Source organism: Sminthopsis crassicaudata, chromosome 1, assembly GCF_048593235.1.
Source record: "Sminthopsis crassicaudata isolate SCR6 chromosome 1, ASM4859323v1, whole genome shotgun sequence".
Classification (NCBI taxonomy): domain Eukaryota; kingdom Metazoa; phylum Chordata; class Mammalia; order Dasyuromorphia; family Dasyuridae; genus Sminthopsis; species Sminthopsis crassicaudata.
Window position 1 is genome coordinate 635468262 of NC_133617.1, and position 25752 is coordinate 635494013.

Consider the following 25752-nt stretch of genomic DNA (forward strand, 5'->3'; position numbering starts at 1 on the left):
GAGAGTACAGAAAGTACAAAATGTACAGAAGCAAATTAATATAGTAACCTAACACTAAATAAACCCCAAAATCCTAGCTTTTGGGACAAGAACTTGTTATTTGAGAAAAATTCCTGGAAAAACTGGAAAGTGATCAATCAATAAACATTTATTAAGTTCTTAAGCCAGGCACAGTTAACATCTCAAGTTGTATACCACAATTAACTCAAAATGGGTACATAAAGGATAATATAAATAAATTAATGGAGCACAGAAGAGATTACTATCAAGTCTATGAATGACCCAAAAAAAAAAAAAAAAAAAAAAGATTATAGGGAAGCTCAAAAAGGTTAGATAGAGCATGGAAAGATTACCTGTCAGGTCTATGAATGAAAAACATTCATGACCAAAAAGAGATATAGGGAAGCTCAAAAGGGTTAAATAGAGTAATTTTGATTATGTGAAATTAAATTTTTTTCATAAATAAAATGAATGCAACTAAAATTTGGAGAAACAAACTGGGGAGGAAAACCTGTAGCATATTCCTCTGATAAAGATCTCATTTCTGAAACACAAAGGCAACTGATTAAAATTTACAAAAAGTCATTTCCCAAATGAGCAAAGAATATGAATTAGTAATTTTCAGATGAAGAAACAAAAGCTATGGTGTATGAATGCTATGGAATACAATTGTAAAATGATCATTTTTGAAAAAAATAATTAACTTTGAAAAACTTAGTAACTCTGATCAATACTCGGGATAAAACATGATATTTACCTACAGACTGAGAAATAGTAAATTCAGAGTGGAGTCTGAAGTATGTTTTCTTCTACTTCCTATTCTGTTTTTTTGCTTTTTTGTTTTTTCTTGGGGAGGGATAAGGAATCATGTCTACAGTGAACATTTGTTTTGCATGACTGTTATGCAAATTTGTTATATTTGTTATGGGTTACATTTGTCTTGCTTTCTCAATGTGTAAAAGAGGAAGATAAGAGAATTTGGAATTGAAAATAAAACAATTTTAAAAAAAGAGTGAGATGAGTAGAACTGGGAAAACAATTTATATAAAGACAACAGCACTGGAAAAAACAATTTTGAAGGACTTAAGAACTTTTATCAAAGCAGCAAACAACCATATCATATGAAGGATGTATGATGAAGATGTTAAAAATCATAGGCACAAAATGCCTATTTGGATTCATTTTGCTTAACTGTGCTTATTTATAATAGTTTTCTTACCTATTCGCTTAGTTAATGGAGGAGAATGTCATGAAAAGAAGGGTTTGGGAAAAGTTTCCAATAAAAGGGATTTTAGTTGAGCCTTAAAGGAAGCCAGCTAGGTCAGTAGTTGGAACAGAGGAGGGAGAACATTCCAGGTGTGGGCAACTGCCAGAGAAAATGCCTGCAGTAGAGAGACGGAGTCTTGTTTGGAACAGCCAGAAGCCTAGTAACACTGAGTCAATGAGTACCTGAAGGGGAATACGGTATAAGAAGACTGGAAAGGTAGGAGGAGACTAGGTCATAAAGGGCTTTGAATGCCAAGTAGAGAATTTTGTATTTGCTCCAGGAAGCCACTGGAGTTTATTGAGTAGGAGGGCCACATAGTTAGACTTGTGCCTTTGGAAAATCATTGTAGTAGCTGAATGGAGAATGGATTGAAATGGAGAAAATACCCAAGGCATGCAGATCCAACAGCGCGCTAATAAAATAGTGATGAGGGTCAGCAACAGAATGGGGGTAATGTTAGAAGAGAGAAGGGGGCACACGAGAGATGCTGCAGAGACTGGATATGGAAAATGATAAAGGGTAAGGAATCCAGTATGACACGGATTTTAAAAGTCTGAAGGACTAGAAAGATGATGTTTATCCTCTACAATAACAGAGAGGGAAGAGGAGAGAAGAGGGTTTAGGAGGAAAGATAATGAGTTATTTGAACATGATGAGTTTAAGATATTTACTGAACATAACTTTAAGATGTCTGAAAGGCAATGGGATGTGAGACTGGTGGCTAACAGAGCTGGGGTCAGAACAGGAAGACCTGAGGAGCATCAAATGGTAATTAAACTCCTGGAGGAACTGATGAGATCACCAAGTGAAGTGTTATGACATTAAAGAAAAGGTCCAGGACAGCAGTACAAAATGAAAATTCCCCATTTCATATGAAACACACTTTTTGTGTTTTGCTTTATATATGGATATGTGTTTTTGGGGAATTTTTGGAAATAAAGTGAGAATTTTAAAAATTAGATTAAGAAAATATATATGTTTGTTGACATACTGACCCTAAAAGTAAAAGCAAAAGTCATTATAGCCATTAGCCACAGGTCAAGGTCAAAAAACTGATCCAAGCCTAGCTGACCAGCATCCTTATATGCTTATGTCTCATACCCATTCCAACACCCTATTCCCCAGAAACCACAGAGGAGAAATAGGAACAGGAATTTTTTTTTCTCCTTACCTGTTTTCACCAACTTTTTAGGAGCACAACTGCCTGCAGCTCCAATCTCTCATTTTCTCATCTTCATTTTCCTCAACTCTATTCTATCCCATTCTAACCTTCCCTCAAAAATTCCTGTTATCTAGCAATAACTACTAGATCTGTATTCCAAAGAGATCATGGAAAAAAAGGAAAAAATTTACATATACAAAAACATTTAGAGCAGCACTTTTTTGTGATAGCAAAGAACTGGAAATTGAGGAAAGGCCCGTCAACTGGGAATGGCTAAACAAGCTATGGTATATGAATGAAATGGAGTAATAGTGTACTATTTTAAAAAAAATATATATATATATATATATATATCTATATATATATCTATATATATCTCAACAGGTGGATTTCAGAAAAACCTAGAAAATCTAACATGAATTGATGCTAAACGAAGTGGGCAGAACCAGAAGAACACTGTACACAGGAACAGCAACACTGTGTGATGATCAACTCTGCCTAATACAATGTCCAAAAGACTCATAACGGGAAATGCTGTGCGTGCTATTATTTAGACAGGGCCTACTTTGATGAGATCATAAATCCATCAAAGTAACCCTCCCCCAAATAAAATCAACTTCAATGACCCACTCCCCATGGATTCTAGTCAATAAAAACTTTATGGTCTACATGCAACACTATGGTGTAGAGGCAGCCAGGTGGCACAGTGGACAGAACATTGATCTTGGGAGTTAGAAGACCTGAGATTAAATATGACTTCTGTCTGCATTAGTTTCCTAGAAAGAACTAGAGTATGAAGGCAGATCAAAGCATACATTTTCACTTGGGCTTTTTTTTTTTTTTGTGGTTTTCTTTTGTTCCATTTCTTCTTTAACTACATGACTAATGGAGAAATATGTTTAACCTGATTGCACATATATAACTCTATATCTGGTTGCTTGCTATCTTGGGGAAAGGGAAGGAAGGGGGAAGCGGAAGAAGGAAAGGAGAAAAATTAGTAACACAAAATCTTATTAAAAATGAATGCTGAAAATTATCTATCTGTAATTAGAAAAAATAAAGTACTACTTATAAAAAACAGCAAATTCCTGTTTCATAGTAATTAGATAAATTCACCTTTATTCTGAATCATTTTCTTTCACACTTCTATTTATTAGCCTCAATGAAACTCAGCTATACCCAAAGACACTACTTTTCTCCTCATCCAACTCCACACTGACAATTTGATTCTCTAACTCTTAACACAATGGTCACAGAAGGTCTTTCTGACTCTAGACCTTGCCTCAATCATACTTATCTGCTAAATGAATGTTCAAAATGATGATCCTGTATTTCTAACTGTATGATCCTAGATCATATAAGACTAAATAACTACTATATTTTCAACAAAAATTTAAAAAAAGAAAATGAATACTGTAATTAATGCTGTATTAACCAAATTTGATAGAAGAGATTGGGCTACCTTCAGGAAATTATTTAGTGCCTTTGCTGACCGTTTCCTTTAAACAGGGGCCCATCTTTTATAGTAATAATCTATTTCAGGGGATGGCAATATGGCTGTGAGTCCATAAATATTAGAATCTTCAAAAAAATTAAAGTTGAGGGTCACCTAAAAAGCAATGAAGATGAACATGTTGGATATGAGTTCACTACATCACATCATGAAATGTGTAAGAGAAGCAAAAAAAAAAAAAAAAAAAAAGGATGTAATCAAAGAAAATGAACACCAGAAAAGGTGAGCTGCCGATGAAGTAGTGAACATGAGACAGAATTAATGAATAGGCTGCATGTCTTATTGAAATACAGAACAACAAGAAGGTTCTCAGGGAGCTTTCTAGTTCTACAGATTCTCTGTACCTGCATAATATACAATCTGTATATTGGCCTGTAATGAGTAGATTTTTCGTGCTATTATTTAGAAAGGACCTACTTTGATGAGATCATAAATCCATCAAAGTAACCCTCCCCCAAATAAAATCAACTTCAATGACCCACTCCCCATGGATTCTAGTCAATAAAAACTTTATGGTCTACATGCCACACTAACACAATGGACAGAACACTGATCTTGGAGTCAGAAGACCTGAGATTAAATATGACTTCTGTCTGCATTAGTTTCCTCATGTGCAAAACATAAATCATAACAGCATCTATCTCTCATGGCTGCTGTGATAATCAAATGAGATAGTATTTGTGAAACACTTAACATAGTGCCTGGCAATAGTGGATATTATAAAAATGGGATTCTCTTAAATATATGCACCTAAATTTCTAAAATGGATAAATTAGGAAAAGTTATTGGTTTTAAATAGTATTTTTCACTAATAAAGCAATTATTTCACTAATAAAGCAATTCTCCCTAGCAAAATATAATTAGATTTATAAAAATTTCATCTATATACATTTTTCAGAAGATGTAACTATATATCTTTTTGGTAATAGTAAGTTTTTTGGGAAGTGTGGAGATTAGTTGGTATAGATCAGAGACTGAATCAATGTAATCCAAGGAAGAAAACACTTTCTTCTGCCAATACAGATCAGTAATAGTTCAGCAACTCAAATATCTTAGAGAACTGCATGGCACACTGAAAGGTTAAGTGAAAGGAGTTTTACATAGCAATTATGTATCAGAGACAGAGCTGTGTTTCTGATTCCAAATGATTTCTCTAACTTAGGGGCAAAGTTATAAAATGCCAAATGTTACCACCTCATTGCCCCCAAAATTTATCAAGTTATATGAAATATTCATTTTAACTGAGGTATGCTTATGCTTATACATCTTTCTTTTAATATGCCATATAATTATTATATTGTAAATTAATAGCCACAGAAAGGGAGAGAATTATGATCCTTCATATAGTAATTTTATTCTATAACACTTTTCTAAACAGAAAAATTAGATAGTGTTATTACTGAAATTACCGAAATCAACCATAGCTTTTATAATCAATGTTAAAGTCATCCTTTAATAATATAACCTTATGTTGCTTTTCTCAGATTTCTATATCTGCACATTTGTTAGTGTTGATGGAAACTAAAAGAAAATTTATCAGTAACACTGAAGTGAAAGTAAGTTTTAAAGTTTTCAAAACATTAATAAATAAGAATAAGTTGCAAGTTTCCTATAAATCAAAAAATATATACTTTTTGTATTAAACTGTCAAGTTATTTGAACATTTGGGAAAAAAAATCAGCTCAGGAAAACTATTCTGCCTTTGGCTATCAGAAAGAAAAATAAATTAATATTTGATTAAAAAGAGTCTAAAGGCTGAGCTATATATAAACTCTTTCAAAACAAAACAAAACAAAACAAAAAAACCCAAAGCAAAACTGATTCACAGCTATATAAACAAGATAAAATTTATAAACCACCTTTTAAAATCATAAGCAGTTCCCTGTGGCATCAACAAGGTGCTCTAAGTAGCCCAAAATCAAGGAAATTCATCTCCTCATAAGTAAAAAAAAAAAAAAAAAAAAAAAAAAAAAGTCATTTTTGGTCTTAACCCTGGCATGAATGGAGTAATCTTGGGTTTTTACTTAACCTCTCAGGCCTTTTGATTCCATATCTATACAGACCAGGTAAACTCAAAGAGACCCTAAATTTCTCTCTCTCGCTCTAAAATTCTGTGTTAAAGCTATACAAATTGTGCAAAATTGTGTCATTTTAAACATGTATTCTTTCCCCCCCTCCCCCCTGAGGCTGGGGTTAAGTGACTTGCCAGGGTCACACAGCTAGGAAGTGTTAAGTGTCTGAGACCAGATTTGAACTCGGGTCCTCCTGAATTCAAGGCTCGTGCTCTATCCACTGCACCACCTAGCTGCCCCATTTTAAACATGTATTCAATCAAAATGCTAAGCAGTTGATAACATTTTGAAATCAATTAGTTTATGGTTAGTTTAGTTTAAGTTGTGAACAAAACGATTTTGAAATTTTAGATAAATCTATTTTCAATAAAAATTTCCTTGTGCTGGTCCATTTCAAGTATCTATTCCAGTGAGAATAAATTTGGGTACAACGGAAATTTGGTATGGGTATATTAAAGAAGTATGTATCTAATTCTTCAAAAAGAGACCAGACTAGAAATTTGAACATATATTAGCCTAAGAATTTTTCTATTTACCTTTTCTCTTCTTTTGCTCTTAGCTGTTCTTCCTGTCTCAAAACTTGAACCATTATAGACTCAAAAACTCCACTTGTCAAGCCTGCCAAACTTCGAGGTGTAGAACGACGCCTTGTTGATGTACATGCTGCTCCTTTCTCATCCTCTAATCCATAATAACCTCTGGATGTAACTGCTATTGTTGTCTTTTCTCTCAAGTGCCTGGCAAAGAGAAATTAAGTTAGTTCATAAGAGGACACCTTTAAGGTCCACAAAATTTCATCACCTTCTTTTCCTCATCATACAACTACATATTTTTCAGGGTAACATCTTAAAAGGAAATCAGTTAAACATAAATATAAGGTAGGATTTCCATCTTTCCTATAAAAAGTTTCTAATTTTCCTCAATTCTGCCAAGATATTATTATCTCTATTTTTTAAATTTTAAGATTCAAGTTAGGATGACCTCAATGAAAATTTAATTTTCTTCAATTTTCCAAAATAAGATATCAACAGTTGGAAATATTTTTCAAATCTATCACATTTCTCAATGTGAATGTACAGATATAAGATTATATACTACACATTACTAAACACTACAACAGGAAAATTCAAAGACAAACTTTCAAAGAAATAAGCAAATTAACTAAACTCTACAAACATGTAAGAATATGGTCTTATGAATAAATATATCTGCCTAATTTATAGAAAATAAGAGTCAAATATGAAGAAATATTGATTTCCTCCTACCTTAGCATAAATGCCTTCTTACTAGATGTCTAATGGAAGTACTAGAACCCTAATTTAATTCTACAAGTAGTCTTATTTATTGACACTTTTTCTTAATGGCCCAGGGAAATCCATTTTTAAAAATCTACCTACTTTGTTTTTTAAAATTAGATTTTTTGAATTTGTGTCTACATAACATTTTACTAAGACTTATGGAAAAACAATTATTTCTAACTGGTAAACTGAAGAATATTAGAAATCTAAAGAAAACTTTGTTGTTGTTTTTTTTTTCCTTAATTCATTTTCACTTATAGTTACATGTATTTGGAAAAATAAAAATAAAATACTATTAAAAAAATTCTACTTGACATTTCTGGAATTTTTTTCTCTCCTCTGCCACTTTAATTTTTTTTCCCAAATGTTTTACTTCTATCTAATTACATGTAAAAAAATTTTTAACATTCATTCTAAAAAATTTCAAGTTCCAAGTTCTCTCCTTCTCTCTCCTCCATTAAGAAGGCAAGCAATTTGATGTTATATATATGCAATTATGCAAAAAAAATTCCTTACTAGTCATGCTGTACAAGAATACAAGAAAAGAGACTAAAAGGAAAGTTTAAAAAAAAAAGTATGCTTAATATGCAGTTAGACCCCATCAGTTCTTTCTCTAGAGGTAGATAGCATTTTTCTTGAGTCCTTTGTAATTGTCTTAGATCACTGTATTGCTAAGAATAGTTAATTTTTTCACAGTATATCATTGTGCAATATTACATTATCAAGTACAATGTTATTCTGGTTTTTCACTTCACTTTGCCATCAGTCAGGTTAAGTCTTACCAGGTGTTTCTGAAAGCATTCTACTTATCTTTATTCAAAAATAGCTCAGTAGTATTCCATCACAGTCATGTATCACAACTTGTTCAGCCATTCTCCAACTGATGAGCATCTCAATTTTCAATTTTTTGTCATCACAAAATGAACAACTATAAAAATTTTTGTACATATGGGTTTCTGGAATTTTTTCAATGGCCATTTCTAAACTGGCAAAGTCAATATTTTAAGAGAGAAGCATCCCAAATGAGTAGGACAAAATTTCCATAATTTAAAACAGAAATGATTTTCTTTCCTTCTCAGAGGTCAATTTGTATAAAATCAATTTCAACTTCATTAAAACAAGAACAGTCCGTCTTAGACAACTTCTTCTACTGTACATAGTGCTTTTGATAAGAGTAATTTCACCAATAAAAGGGTTTCAAAGCATGTATATACTATGAACAATTTTCTTTTTAAAAAAATTCTAACACTAACAAATGCCAACTAAAATGAGCATTTCTATACATATGATAGAACTGAAAAAGACTACATCATACAAGAAGCTATAAAACTCTCCATTATGTATAGCTTGCATTTCTTTTTAAGGATATAATAAATTCATCATGTAACTTTTAAAGTTGTCCTGTTTGTGATTCCTTCTATAGATTTCCTTTTGTTTTCTTTCATCTGGGAACACAAGCTAGAAAGCATAATAAGATTCTGAAATTCCTTTATTCAATGCTTTCCTTTATAAATAAAAATGGCTTGTTTAAAAAAAAAAAAAAAAAAAAAAAAAAGAACAAGAACAACAAAACCCACCAGAATAACTAAAATGAATTTAAGGACTCTTATTTTTCAGCAAGTTACTGGATATCTTCAGATTTTGGGAGAACAGCCTATCATAAAATTTTTTTTAAGTTTTGTTATCCAGTTTAAGAGACCCAAATAAACTCATTTCTAGTTTGTCTTAGAATTTCACTCAATATAGACACTTCATAGTTATGTAACCTTCCCAATTAATATTCCTAATCAGGTTCTAAAAAGTTTTTTTTTTTTATATTTTTAAGATGATTCAATGACTCCCTTTTCTTTCTTTCTTTCTTTCTTTTTTTTTTTTTAACAATTCAATTCTTAATTCTTTTTTACTTTACCACCCTACCCTATTAACAAAAAAATAAAACCTAGCTGGAATATGCATAAAGAAAAATAAATTCATACACTGTACTGCCTGGAAACATATACCTCATTCTGTAGCTTGAGTACTGAGAAGTGTTCAAATTACTGTGTTAAATTTAGTAAATGCTTTCTTTAAAAAGCTTTATTACAGAACCATGCATAGTATCTATACAATCCTGTGTTTTTGTTTTTTACATAAAATACTCATGTTTTTCAATTTATAATAAAAAAGGAAGCTTACAAAAAGGGAAAAAGGTTTAGAGTAATTCTACAATTTGGTAAGAATTATTTCTTAGATCAAATGAGACAGGAAGAGCAGAAATTAATAGTTAATACCATTTCCTTACCCATTTTCTAAAACACATATGGGATGGAATAGGGGCTTTGCCAGATGAGGGACCTTCAGGCAAACCTCCATTTGGTGTTATACTAACTGGTACTGTTTGGTAATATGGACTTAACTCAACAGCCATCATACCAATGCACATAAGCAGAACGTTATGTTATTCTAAATGGAAAAAACCCATAAAACAGGAGAAACAACTCAATTATATAGCTTTTGAGTAAAATTTTGCAGGAAATAAATGCCATGGGAAAACTGTTACTTACATGCCATTATCCATTTTTTTTAAAAACTCCAATAATAAAGGGATTTTTAAAAAGAGGGCACATGTCAAAAAACCATCTATTTTACAGTTGTCATACCTCTTGATCATATTCATATTTATTTATGGTAAGGCAATTGGGATTAAGTGACTTAACCAGGGTCAACAGCTAGTAAGTGCTAAGTGTCTAAGGCCACATTTGGACTCTGGTCCTCCTGACTTTATGGTTGGAACTCTTATTCATTGTACTCTCTAGGTGCCTTAATCATATTTATATTTTAAACTGAATATATTTACTCCTTGGTAAAGTACAAACTATAACAAATTCCTAAACAGGAAATGATTAAACCTCATTCTTGAACAGCAAATGTTTAACAAAGGCTGATCTAACACAGAAAATTCTTTGTAATTACATTTTTAATATTACTAGCTATTTTAATAAACATTAAATATTCAGCAGGCTTGGATCACATGTTTCAGGAATTCTAATGATTTTGTCATTCATAAAATTAATCCCTCAATGTTTCCTGTATCTCCACATGTTTATTCCCACTATAATTAAACAAGAATAAGAACGGTAATCTGATAATCATTACATAAGAGACTAGAGATGTTAGTTGGCTTGAGAGCATTGACAATGTTACTGTCATAGGATTATGTTCCAAGTGTGCATCATAGTCTCTTTCAAACATACAAGTAAAAACCCTAAGATCAGATACCAAATTTGTAATCCCAATTTTAACACATAGCAAACTTGACATTTTAAATCTTCTAAAAAGTCTGGAGAGAATGAAGTATTTTTCAATCTAATCTTGTACAGCCCAATGTGAAAGATGACATTTTTAGCTAATAAAAACCCTCCTCTCATTCCCTGCAATCCTGTCTTAATTTTTTTGTTCCATATTTTATCATGAAATTGAATATTTATTGAGTTCTTTATTAACAATGATTTTCATTTATACCATTATTTCAATGTTAAATAAATTTTATTTTGATAATCATTCAATATTCATATTCCCAGAATCATAAGATATTTAATAGATTAGAAAAGCATTAAAGTCCATGCTTATATTTTTGTAATCAATTATAAAGATCTATTTTGTCTGTAGAGTTCAAATTAATTTAGTAGAATAGAATAGAAAGAATAGTTTGGTGTCTATAAGGTAAGGCAACGAGGCAACATCTGTTGCTAAATTCATCTTATCTCTTTAGTCTTGCTAAATGAAACAATATCCTGGGGTGCTCTGCATGGACTTGGACTAGCAACCAAAGACAATGGATTTATCACAGGACCACAGACTTATAATCTAAGAGATCTCAGAAATCACCTAATCCAACCCCCTCATTTTACAGATGAGAAAACAGAAGCCTAGACTGGTTAAATGATTTGACCAAGGACACACAAGTATTAAATGGCAGAGCACAGATTTCAATTTAGGTGTTGTGATTCCAACATTAGTTAGGACTCTTCCTTATTTATATCAGTAGCCTACCCTGGAACTTGAAAGGAATACCCACAACCAAAGTCAAAGACTAGAATGAGCAAAGAAAGAGACAGCTCCAACAGAAGTAAAAAAGTTCAAAAAAGGCATTTAGTACAAGAACTTTTGCTACCTGGATGTAGTTGAAGATCTGTCACTTAGAAGGGTTAAAAAGTCACTGCTGCTACTACTACTACTACTACTACTACTACTACTACTACTACTACTACTACTACTACTACTACTACTACTACTACTACTACTACTACTACTACTACAACAAAACAAAATGAGCTGAGACCCTAACATCTGTAGGGAAAAAGCTATAATTAATAGCTAAAATTCAATAAAACACCTGCAAATAACCAGCAAATAGAAGCATTTAGAAAAGAGAATATAACAACTTAGCAGAGGACACCAGTAACTTGCAGCACAGCATGCAACTCCATGACATTATCAGATCAACAAATGATATTAGCAGTAAACAGAGAAATGAGTGCAGGGAAGAATTCTAGCTTTAAAGTAGTTCTAGGATCATGAATTTCCCACATTACAAATGTTCTTGTTCCCTCCCTCTCTGTAATGCTGTGGAAATCTGAGAGATCAAATGGGGAATGAGGGTATTGCAGTGGTATTTCTCATATCACTAATGTTTTTTTTTGTGTGAAAGTTAACTATTAATTGAAGGAATTCAAATAAAGGAGAGACTACTAGAATGATCATTCTATTTGCCATTGCATGGCAAATGCAACTTTAAAAAAAAGGTATTAATGTTACAAAGATCAATGAGTCTGAATGCTGAAAAAAAAGGCACTGAATTTGGCAAAAAGAAGGGCAGTGACCATCTTCAAATCCAACAATTTTTAGTTAACTATAGCATTAACAGGACAAGGACAATCCAGACCAAACTAAGTTAATAAGCATAGTAACCTTCCCCCTCTATCTCACTCTTCAAATGCACAAGAGGAATAGGTGGGAGAGGCATGTGCCCAACAACACTTCTTGGAGACTGAAATTCATAATCTATAATCTACTGTTATCATAAGCTAACAATCTTCCACGGGTCACCTTCCCTGCTCTTAATAACAATATACCAGTCATACAGAAGCACACTATCATCATCATCAACTCTATCCCACTCATGTCCTCTCCAATCATGGCAATCTCTTCTACTAACCATTCTAGAATTTCAATAACAAAGTAAACAAACTCCTTTTGTCTTAGACTTTTTTTTAAAAAAAAATATTCCATCTATTAATCTTCACTGAGACCTAGCAACACCACATCCTTCGTCATCCACTCAAGCACAATGTTGTTCAGTAACTCACATCCCACCCTCTCCCTTCCCAACTCAAATATAGACCCTTATTCTCCCTCTAGAAGTCAAATACTTTCTGCACACCACTGCCACTTACACATTCTCCTTTTACCAAAACCCAGCAAACTCTCCTACTTTGAAGTACACAGTATCAAAATTTTCCATGCAAGCCAGTTCACAATGGTTGCATACCAGCACCCAAGTCATTTTCAAGAAAGTCAACATCTTGGTTACCATCTTCTTAACTCTTGTTTACTATATATGATGGTACTTCCATATCCTAATGATGCTTCTACAAGCTCCCTAATATCACAATTCCTCAGTTTCCTTAAATCCCATGACCTTCACTCCACCCTTCACACATCACCCTCTGGACACCACTACTACAAGTGTTCCACTTCTTTAATCAGGAACTCTGATATTTCTCTCTCCTATCATTCCATCTCTCCCCTATGCCTCAGCCCTTTTGAATCAATTTTTCAGCTACAGAAACTTCCAATACTTTGTATGGCCCTAATCTTAAATTCATTTTCTGCCCTTTCCGATCTAAAGTCCACAGTTAATAAATTCAACTGTATACTGTCCTCCACTTTCAAATTCTGCACCCTTTTGGGGTTTTTTGGCTGCACCCCATTCAAAGCTCATCCTTGAAATTAACTTCCACTTCTGATCCTACTGACTCACTACCAGAGTTGTATAAAGCTCTACAACTATACTAAGTACATTCATTACAAATTCATGACATCTAACTTCATCTGGTGAAGTAAGACAATCCCTTTATTCTTCCCTTCTTTCCTCTCTCACTCCTCAAAGACACTATTCCAAACCTTTTCTTAAGCCTCTTGCATCTCAGTCTCCCTTGTTAGCTGAGGATCTTAATCTTATCTGTTGTTCTTCATAAATGCATTCCATTTTGACATGAACTCCTTCATCTCAAAAGACGCTGAAATCACCCTGGCCCTAGAACTCTAATAACGTGGTGGTCCTTGTTCTTGCCAAGGTAAATTACCACTTATGTGACCTTGATCTATTTCCCTTCTCATCTCCCATAGATTATAACCTCAATCATTCCTCTCCTCCACTCTTCTCATCTTTAATCTCTCTCTGTCTCTTGAATCATCAATCTCTCCTTATCTATTGGTTCTCTCCCTAAAGCCTTCAAACATTCTGAAGTTTCTTTCATCCTTAAAAAAAAATCAAACAAAAAAGCCTCCATCAGCCCCAACCAGATCTCCAATTTATATCCTGTATCTTCCCTCAGCCAAACTCCTGAGAAATGTCATTCCTCCACTTCCTCTCCTCTTCATCTTCAACCCTTACAATTTGGCTTCCAACCTCATCCTTCAACTAAAACTGCTCTTTACTAATGATCTCTTAATAAACCAAATTGGTTCTGTTTTAAGTTATCAAAACTTCTCTCCCTTGCATCTGACACCGTTGACCCCTTCTCCTGTATATTCTCTCTTCTCACAGTTTACATGACTTGACTTTCTTGGTCATCTGACTCCTTATTGTAAGTATCATTTGCTAAGTTTTCATTCACACCATACTATCTTATTTCATGGTTCTATCTTATGCCCTCTTTTCTTTCAGTAATCTCATCAGCTGCCACAGATTTAATTATTACCTTCATTCCAGTGACTCACAGATCTATACCACAGATCTCTCTGAACTGGAAATATCTTTGCATTTCTGGTCATTCAAAATGTGTATCCCAATACTATAACATATTTAACATGTATGGGACTGCCTGCCATCTAGGGGAGGGGATGGAGGGAAGGAGGGGAAAATTTGAAACAGAAGTGAGTGCAAGGGATATTGTTGTAAAAAATTACCTATGCATATGTACTGTCAAAAAAAGTTATAATTATAAAATTAATTTTAAAAATTAAAAAATATTTTAAAGCAAAAAAAATTGTGTATCCCAGAAATATTTCTAATTCAATATAATTAAAACTGAGTTAATCATCTTTATCTCCAATCCAGACCTCTTCCAAATTTCTCCAATTCCCCATCTTCTTAATCTATAATTATAATAAAATAATTCATAATCCATCCTCATGCCCACATATCTAATCAGTTGCCAGATCTTGCTATTTGCAACCTCTCACATTTGACCTAGCCTTCCCCCACAAATTTCCATAGTTATCATCTTAATTAAAGACTTTATCCATCTTCTCACCAATTTCCAAAGTATCCTAATCAATCTTCTTGCCTCCAAGCTCTCCCTTCTCTGGTCTATCCTTCATACTGTTCCCAAAGTGATTTTCTTTCTGATCAGATCTGATCACATCACTCTCCTATTCAAACTCCAGATTGTTTAATTGCCCTTAAAATACTCTCTTCTCTGCTTAGATATTATAAATTTGTGACTACTCTGAAAAGCTAGCGTCTGTCTTGACTTCCTATGTCTAGAAACAACACTCAAATGCTTCCCATTTGCAGGTGTTGTTTTGCAATATTAAACTGTGAAGTTAGGGCACTTTGACACAGAGTGAGTGTGAGGTGACACAAATTATGGGGCAATAGCAAAGAAAGGAAAGCTGTCACAAGCTAGGAAGATAATCCCTGACTACTGGACCATAATACTATTTGAAATAAGTAAATAATTTACAACAGCTATAATAATAGGGAAAATCAAATGGGGGTGAGAGAGAAATCTGAAAAATGAACTATAGCATTAAGATTATTCTTGTTTTTTCAACTTCCCTTCTTTTCTTTACTATATATTTAGGGAGAAAAGCAAAACAGATATTGATTCTAATACTAAAGTTTCTATATAATAAATAGGATGATAGATTTAGAACTGGAAGGGACCTTAGAAGTTACTGAGTCCAACCTATTTATTCATTTAAAATATGAGAAAACAGAGGCACACAAAGCTTAAATGAGTTGCCCAGAATCACAACATAGTACCTAAGGCAGAATTTCGACTCAGGTTTTCCTGACATCAGATGACCAACCCACTACACTAGGTATAAGTGAAAGAATCAGGATTCAAAACTAAGTTTTTAAATTACAAATAATTCTAGATCATAACTCTCCTTTTCACTGTAATATGGCACAAATACTTCATTTAAATAATTCTTTTAGAGTCTACATATGTCTATATCCTTATATGTTCCACAAAAATTCTTTAACAATGATAATAGGATTTGACCCCTACTTCATATCTGAATTGTGCATTTTCTGACTTTTGGGGGAGAGAGTAACTAAAAGGGAAAGAATGAGGATAGGAAAAAGGAAACCTTAAAGCATGATACCTAAATAGTATTAATATCACTTGGACAAGGTGTACTTGAAACACAGTACTACAGTAATTCAACAGTCAAACTTTTCTTTTCGTAATGCTTGTCCTTCATCCTTCTATAAATCTTCTATGGAAAATCAATTTTGTCACATTTCACATCAAACCTTTCTTGACACCAGTGCTAATGCCTTCCCTTCCAAAACTAAACTTGCATTCAATTTGTGTGTGTGTGTGTGTGTGTGTGTGTATTGAAAGTAGTATTTTTTTTGTCTTTAGATTTGGTAGACACTTAAATGCTTACTGATCCACAGGATCACCTTTCTTTTTTCCTATCTCAGTCTTGAAGACAGTCGGTCAAATTGCACTTCACTTCACCTGTACAAGTCATGATTATTTTCTGAAACCTTATATCCACCACCTGTCCTTCCATTGCCCTTTTTGCCTATCATTTTGATTCTGAGATCATTGTTTTCCATGATTTTTATCCAAAAACTTAAATGGGAGAATATTAATGCTAAAAACATAACTGAAGAGAGAAGGGGAGAAAGGGAAGGGGAGAAGCAGCAGTTTTAAATTCACTAAAAAGATTGCAGTTTTCCGAATGTGACCCAGCTAGCATTCCTACTTCCAATTAATTCTGGACTCCCCTTATAGTTAATCTGTCTTTCCAAGCCACGTGTACACACAAACTTACACACTCACCCTTGTATAGAAATGAATTAAATTACAGAATGAACCTATGGGAGTTGATTAGGTTACCAAGTGAGAGTATGGAAAAAAGAAAGGAATGCCGAAGAGAGAATTTTGGTCATACCTACAGTCAGGGGGTATAATATAGATAATGAACCAGCAAAAGAGACTAATAACAATGAGATTAGCAGTAAGAACCAAGAGAAGAAAAGTTTAAAAAGCTCAAAGATGAGAAAACATTTAAGAAAAAAAGGTACCAAAAGTGTTTAATGATGGAAATGAGGAAAGAAGAAAATCTCCCAATGTTTCAAGTCTGGAAAAATTTCCTATATAAAGCACATCCTAATGAAGAAAGAAGCTGGGAGTTCCTAATAAATGTCAACATTATGCTTAGTTTGAAAGTGGTGACTGTGTCACTCTCCAGAAGGCCATTCTTATTAGATAGAAATCCAAGTATTATTTGGAAGATATGGTAGGTAAATTCTAGGAGTTGTCCAAGGCACATAGATATCAAGTGACTTGACTAAAGGTTGTAAATGAAACAATTACTCAAGTATCAATCAATTATCATTCTGACCCCAAGTCCAACACCATAATCACCATGCTCCATTACCTCTATCAAAAAATATAAAAAATTTAATTTGCATTAGAACTTTCTGAAGACTCACATATTTCTTTCTTTTAAAAGATGGGATGGGGGAATCAGAGTCTTTATGTTTTATGTATATATGTTATATATATGTCATATATGGCCCCCAAACAGATTATTCTTAAATAATTTGATATTAATATTTTAAAAGATTCTGATTAAGTTACTGAAAAAAAAGTTTTGTAGTAGTAGCTTCAAAATTTTTCAATAAAACTTTTATAAGAACTGCTAACAAGTAACAACTAGGCTTGAATTTTAAAAGGTTATTAGGTACAGAAGCCAGGTACTATCTCAGAATCTTACATTGCAGATAAATATATAAAAGGGTTTAAAAAAAAAAAAATTCCCAGGGGCAGTTATATGGTACAGTGAATAGTTTTGGCCCTAGAGTCAGGAGGACTTGAGTTCAAATTTGACTTCAGAGACTTAACACATATTAGTTGTGTGACCTTGGACAAGTCACTTTATCCAAAATGACACACACACACATATATAAATCTTTTTTCCTCCTTACACATCTTTATAACCTTCCAGTGGACAACTAGCTTAAATGAAGTCTCTCAAGTCAATACTAAAAGAAATTAAAATTTGAGTGTATTATGAAAAGCATTCTTAAAGAGCTGAATGAGCTAAAAAAAGACAACTGAAGTTTCTTAGCCTTAGTCTAATAATAGAACAAAACATAAGGCACACAATATTCTTAAGAGTATAGGAGGGAGAATTGAACTGCAGCTAGGGAAATTGGGAAAAACTTAGAAAGATAGTAGAATTTGAGCTGTGCCTAAGCAATGGGTTGGAAGAAGTTAATGGAACAGAAGACATTGCTTGAAGTGATCATCATGAGAAAGGCAAGGTGTCATTTTTATAAAGGGTCTAGATTAAGTTTTTATATAGTATCATCAACAACTAAAAAAGCAGGGAAGAATAATATTTTAGATGATAAGTCAGGATTCCATTCTCCCCCCCACCCTAAAAAAAATTAACAGGTTAAAAAGTCAGATTATATCTATTTTGATGAAATGAAATAGGGATAACAATTAGTAATGCAAAAACAAATGAAGATTCTGGAGAAAAATGGTGAAACAAACCCTCAAAGCAGACCAGTAAGGAACTAAGAGTATTATCACATATATTGTCAAACACCATTTAGTGTAACTATTTATTGTCACAAGTAAGGTTTCAATGGGGAAGGGGAGTGACCATGACATAAAGACAAAGGCATTACAAACACATTTTAAAATAAAGATTTAATGAGAATAAATGCAAAATTATTAGGCAAAAAATAAGCTGTACAAATACAGGAAGGGAAATGGATGATTAAATAGTTTGTATGAAAATAAACTGATTGTTTTTGTAGGCTATTACTGTCAAAAAAGCTAATGTAATCTTTGACTGCAATAACAAGAATAACATCTATGAAATAGATGACAATCCCACTGAACTCTTTCCTGGATGATATGCTTTGGTAAGCACATTGACAAATGGGACTATGTCCTGAGAAAGATCATTTAGAATTGTAGACACTAGAAATGTGCCATATGAAGATGTATTAAAGGCATGTCTGCCCATGAAAATGACAGAAAAACATTTGTATATGCTGTGAATTTTAAACTATTAGTTTTTGTTGGAAATCAAATATTCATTTTTCACAATACTTAGGGGGAGAGAAATGTAGTAACAGTGTGGAATAATGAAGATGGAATTGCTTCTTAAAGAAAAGAAAGGGTAAATGTGACAATGTCTCCAGTTAAATTTTTGGACAAGATAAATATGGGCTATGTATAGGAGCAGTAAGGTAGTAGAAGTGTTAGACTATTATAACCATCATAGAGATTAAGGTTCTGTTAGTGGAAAAAGAAGGAAAGATACTGGGTAAATAGAAAACAATTGACTATAGGGAAGTGAAAGAAAAGTCAGTTAACGACAGTTTCAAGCATGGGTGACTGGGGCAATAATAGTGTCATGAATAGAAATAGGGAAAAAAATGTTTAATTTTGGCTATACTGAAGTTGAAGTGCTAACAGGACACAAAAAGCAATCAGAAACAAATCTGGAGTTTGAGAGAAGTCAGAACTGATAATAAAGACTTGGGATTCATCCAGAGTTGAAGTCACTTGAAATAGATGAGATTTGCCTACGGAGATAAAGTTTTAGAAACTATCTACATACAACAATTATAAGGTAGAGCCAGAAGAGTACATTTTTACAGAAGCCAAAGGGGTATTAACAAAAGTTAGTCTGGGCAAGTCAGTTTATCCCAGTTGCCTTAATCCCCAATTCCCCCCCCCCCCCACACACACACCAAAAAAAAAAAAAAAAAAAAAGAAGTTAATAATTGTATATGGCATAAGAGGTCAAGGATGAGGAATACTGCATAAAAGCCACTGGACTTAGTAATTTAGAAGTCATTTATGACTATTAAGAATCTAGTATCGGGGCAACTAGGTGGCGCAGTGGATAGAGCACCAACCATGAATTCAAGAGGATGGAGTTCAAATCTGGTCTCAGACACTTAACACTTCCTAGCTGTGTGACCCTGGCAAGTCACTTAACCCCAGCCTCAGAAAAAAAAAAAAAAAAAAAAAAAAAAAAAAAAGAATCCAGTATCAATACAACAGGAGGTTGGTAAAAGCCAGAATATTAGGGAATAAGTAGGTAGTAAAAAGGTTTTAGCTAGTTATTCCCTGTATTTTTAATGGTCTCCCTCCCTACTGTTTTTCAGAAATATTAAACTATCCTTGAAAAAGGAAAATGTCACTTCCTTCACTAAATCTACCTGATCTTTCCAACGAGAAATTAACTACACTTTCTCAAAATCTCCCAATCATATTTTGGACTTCCTATATATTTATATTTCACATGGCACAGATTGTATCTTATTTATATTTGAGTATCTCTGAGTGCCCCATAAATTGCTCTGGAACTACAGACACTTAATAAACATCTGCTGAATTGAATTTAGATATTTTAAAGTCTATAACCTAATCTCAGTCTATTCTATCTTACCTAGGTTTCATTGAAAATTATTTTCAATTAAAATTGGTTTATACCTCTATATAGGAAAAAAGGTATTTTAATATCTCCCCAGATATTGATGAACTTCATTCATATAGTAACAGTAAATTCTTAGAAACCTTTCCAGTTCTATCTGTTCAGATTTTTATACATCCGCAGTAAAACAAATAACTTCCATCATTTGTTTTTACTCAAATAAATGTTAGATAAGCACTTTCAGCTTGATGCCACTTGGTCCTATTAACAAAAGTACTGGAAATATATTTTTGTATCTAAACCATACAATATTTTATAAGCCAAGTTTTTAAGTGTTGCCATTAAGAAAATGGAAAGTAGAGTATCCTGCTGAATTTGGGGCCTTGAAAGAAAAGATTCTAAGCACTTATTAAAAATGGCAATTTGCTATGTCTCTACAAACCAAGATCCCCTAGTATTAAGAGAAAAAATGAAACATTTGCTGATTGCCTAATTATCATCTCTTACTTTTCAACATTTTAGGTATTTATTCATTTTTGGGCCTCTTTTCCTCATCTGAAAATTGGATGGAGGCAGAACAGAGTTGTCTATTTATATGACCCTCAAAATTCCTTCTAAATCTAGAGTCCAGTGATTCTAGAAAAAAAATTTCTTTTTTATGTTATTTGACTTGCCTTAAAGCAGTGGGAAGAATAAGTACCAGATTTGGATTTGAAACCTATTCTGCTTACTTCCTATGTAATTATGGGATCCTTTCATTTCTCTGGCCCCGTTTCCTCATTTATAAAATGAGGGGATTATATTAGATCAGTTTTATTGTCCCTTCCAACTCTGAATCTTAAGATCTTACCCAGATTAGTATCACAGCTATAACTAGAGCCCAGCTTTCTGATACCCAAAATTCAATTCATGTCCTACTACAAGATGTCATTTTGGAAAATGACATTAAGAAACATAACTTTTTTTGTTGTTGTTTATAGTACTTTCTACAGGAAAACAAAAGGCATCACTTCACATTTTGTTAGGAGTTTCTTTTAAGAAGCATGGTCTGAGCTGATGCTAAGTGAAATGGACAAAACTAAGAGAACACTGTATATGGCAACAATATTATGTGATGATCAACTGTGATGGATTTGGCTCTTTTCAACAATAAGGTGATTCAAGGTAATTCCAATAGACTTGTGATGGAAAGTCATCTGCATCCAGAGAGAACTATAGAGACTGAATGTGGATCAAAACATAGTATTTTCACCTTTTCTTGGTAGTAGTAGTGTTTGTTTGCTTGTTTTTTTTCTTTTCTCTTGTGTTTTTTTTTTCATTTGATGTGATTTTTTTTTTTTTTTTTTTTTTTGCACAGCACGATAAATATGGAAATATGTTTAGAGGAATTATACATGTTTAACCCACATTGGACTGCTTGCTGTCTACAAGAGGGAATAGGGGAAGCAGTAGGAAAGGAGGGAGGCAGAAAAATTTGGAACATAAGATTTTGCAAAGGTGATTGCTGAAGACTATCTTTGCATGTATTTGGAAAAATAAAAAGCTATTCTAAAAATAAAAATTAATAATTTTTAAAATAACAAAAAAAAGGGATGGTCTATACATGTCATTCCCAACCTTTTTGAATTCCAAGGAAACTAAACTAATAAATAAATATTGCTTATGGTTAGCATACTGTTGCTATAACAGGTTAGCTGAAAAGACACCAGAGACTACTTAGTAAGGAAATAATTTCCTAGTTAAACAAAGAGATACAACAGCCCAGCATTTAGAATGTTTATTTACAAAATATTACAAATAAGTTTATCTGAATAATATGAGCAATATCATCTTGAGAAACAAAAAATTAAAAAAAAACTATTGAGAAGTAAAATTTGGTAAAGGTTTGAAACAAGATGCAACTAGATTACCTAAAAATTAGTTGATAAGAAGCTTGGTCCCTCCCCCCAAACTAATAAACAACTGCAAAATGGTACAAAACTAAATTTTTTTCAGTGATTTACTTTCATTCATAATGATGCTAGAGTCACTAAATGTGGTCTTATCATTTATATTCCAAATAAAGAAATGATAACGCTTATGATATAATCCAAGGAATTCATTAGACTTGATCAAGTACATACACATAAAAATACAATTTTCAAAATCTCAAAGTAGAAAAGATTCAAAAAAAAAAAAAAAGCAATTATAAAAAGAATTAAGAAGACACTGACAGTTACTGATTCACATACCTACATTGTCATCTCTATAAAAATTTTTATTAGATGTGTAGACACACACCGAGGATACCATCAATGGACATAATAAAAGAAACTCAAAACTTTTATAGGAGATTTTCTACAGAACCTTTAGGATCATCTGGGTGAGATAAAGAAAACAATATTTTTCTATGTTTTAATAATTGTTCATTTTAAGTAAACTTAAAAGAGCAGAAGACTCTGATGAGGTAAGGCGAGTCTCATGTATTTATCAAAATCACTCAAAATTTCATAACAGATATAATTACAAAGATAATTTTTATCAAGGGGGAAAAAGTTTCTTTAGTTAAGTTGCCTATATACTATCATTTGTAGATACATAGCAGTAAATGAACTTCTCTATCTGATAACTCTTAAGAATCAATCCTAGAAAAAACTTGATTGAAACACTCATTGTTTAGATTATGACATGGGTCATCTAATCTGTTCATCAATATGTATACCTTGGATAAGCAATGTAGAAGAATGAAGCAATGGGGCTGGAATTGAGGTGATGGGGCTGGATCCCATTTGGGGGAAAAAAAAACTTTTGATCACTGCAAAATGCTTAGGATAAACAAGCACTTGTCAGGCATCTATTATGTGGCCAGGCATATTGTGAGGTGCAAAAGCTTTCCTTTACATCTATACGTGCATAAATCATGGAGAAATATAATCTCTAAAGAATAAAAAGCAGACACTAGAAAGGTACATGGTGGGCAAACACAGGCTACGTATTATCAGTAATTTGTATGCAAGTGGCATAAAAAACCTACAGATATATAACCAGAAAAAGAGATGAGACAGTTATATAATAAGAATGAAACAGATAGCATATGTAGCATATTTATGTCAAAATATTAAAAGAAAACAAAAAGGACTCTAGCACGTTAGATATATATACACCATGGAATATTTATAGGAAAATATGAACTTTAAAGAATGAGATATTTAAGTGTTGTATCTATAGAGAGAATAACTACACAGATGAAATTGTGTATCTTTCAAAGTATTCACAAAGTATTATATCTTATACATTGGTTTTAGATAGTTCAAAGTTTATGATACAGTAATATTTGATTTTATTTACAACATATTAGACAGCATTATCATTACCTATAGTATATATGGCTCATTATATATTACTTTAATAATGGAGGTAATGTGATAGAAAGGACAGTAGACCTACCAACTATTAGTTCTGGTTCTTCCACTAATTAATAATGTGGCTTTGGACAAATCATATATCCCATCTAGGTCATCAGCTGTAAGTAGAGAGGATCACAGAATCTTAAACTAGAATAGTCAGGCAAACATTTATTAAATGGCCTACTATGTGCCAAGACATAGCATCAAGTGTTAAAAGTACTCCCAAAAAAGGCAAAAAGCAGTCTCTGCTCAGAGTTCACAGTTTAATGGGGAAGGCAACATGCAAACAACTATATACAAACAAGACATATACAAAATAAAACGGGAATAGTCTTACGAGGGAAGGCACTAGAACTAATATGGGGAAGGAGGAGGATCAGGAGACGCTTCCTGTAGAAGGTAGGATTTCAATCGGGACTTAAAGGAAGACAGGAAGCAAAGATGAGGTGGGAAGAGCTTTCCACCTATGAAGAATAATCAGTAAAATGCTGGTAGATGGGAGATATCATATAAGGAACAAGCAAAGAACAAGTAGGCAGGAATGGTACACAGAAGACTGGAAAGCTAAGGGGAGAACAAAAGCAGATTTTATTTTTGATCCAGCAAATGACAGGATAACAGTGGAATTGGGAGTAGGGAGGTTAACTATAGTTGGACTTGTGCTTTAGGAAAATCATTAGTGAGGAGCAGCTAAGGTGGTAAAGTGGAGAAAGCACTAGCCCTCGTCAGGAGGATCCCAGCTGAAATCCAATCTCAGACACTCACTAAATGTGAGACCCTGGGCAAATCACTTAATCCCAAATGCCTCCTTTGAAGAAAAAAAAGAAAGAAGGGGAGAAGAGGAGGGGAAGGAAGGAGGAAGGGAAGCAGGGAAGGAAAGAGGCAGAGCAGGGAGGGAAGGGAGGAAGGACGAAGAAGGAACTATGAGACCTATGGAGTGGGGAGAAACTTGTGGTAGGCAGACCAACCAGCAAGCTGGAATGAGGTGATTAGGGCCCATAATAGTCTAGTGGCAATGTTAGAAGTCAGAAAGGAATCTCTGTGAGAGATATTAAGAGGGTAAAATTTTAAAATACCTGACAGATTGGATATGGGAATGGGGTGGGGGGAGAGTGAGAATTTAAGGATGATACCTAAATTGGAAGCCTGGATGACAGAGAATAAAAGGAAAGTTAGGAAGAGTGAAAGGAGTTTAAGAGGGAAAAAAATTTACTTCTGGGCATGCTGAGTTTAAATGTCCATATGTTGTCTAGCTTGAGATGTACAATAGGCAATTAGAGATGGGAATCTGGAGGTCAGAGATTAGGATGGATAAATTCATTTGAGAATCATCAGCATAGAGATGATAACTAATTCCATGAGAGCTAGCGAGATTATCAAGTGAAACAGTATGGAGGAAGAAGAGCACAGGACAGGCCTGTGGGACATACAGGGTTAGTGGGTGTGACCTGGATAAAGATCCAGCCAAGGAGACTGAGAAGGAGCAGTCAGATAAGTAGGAGAACCAGGAAGGGTGGTGTCACAAAAAACCTAGAGAGAAGAGAATAAAAGAGAAGAGGGTGATTGGTGATCCAAAGTGTCAAAAGCTATAAAGATGTTAAAAAGGATAAGAAAAAGCCATGAGATTTCACAATTAGGAGTTCTTAATTAACCTCAGAGAAAGCAGTGATAATCTACTTCCACATACTCATTTGGAGATCTGGGAAGAAACGTGGGGAGAATGGGGAAACTGTATATGCTGTATACCGACTTAAACTACTTGAGAGTGAAATAAAACAGGGTTGGATCTGTGATTTTATTGGTATAAAGATCTCCCAGGTAAGCAAACATTCTCTACCAATGCAAGTAGGTACTTTCTTAAAATCTTAAAGAATTGATTAAAATGCTCAAGATTAATTGATTGGGATAAAATCTGTATGGGTCACAGGTGAAATTCAACAGATCTTTCTGGCTTTGAGTACTATTTGGCTCTTTCTATTATGTCATGTTATCTCAAGAGAAATATTAATACATATTCAAGAAAACCAACTCAAAATAAAACTCACAAGGTAGACAAATTAGGAGGTAGGTACTCCATAACAAGAAAGTTAATCCTTAAAGCAGAGCTCCTGAACAAAATTCATTAATAGTTAAAAA

General features: G+C 33.3%; 1 protein-coding gene across 3 annotated transcripts in view; it reads right to left on the reverse strand.

The window, feature by feature from the left end:
- BRD10 (bromodomain containing 10) overlaps positions 1 to 25752 on the reverse strand; it is a 75913-nt gene that overhangs the window by 47787 nt on the left and 2374 nt on the right. For 2 of the 3 annotated variants that reach the window (XM_074282872.1, XM_074282871.1), the window contains exon 2: positions 6551 to 6751. The exons of the other annotated variant lie outside the window; for it this stretch is intronic. In XM_074282872.1, the coding sequence (XP_074138973.1) occupies positions 6551 to 6751 (201 nt within the window). The remainder of the gene's footprint in view (positions 1 to 6550; positions 6752 to 25752) is intronic. 3 annotated transcript variants of the gene reach the window in all.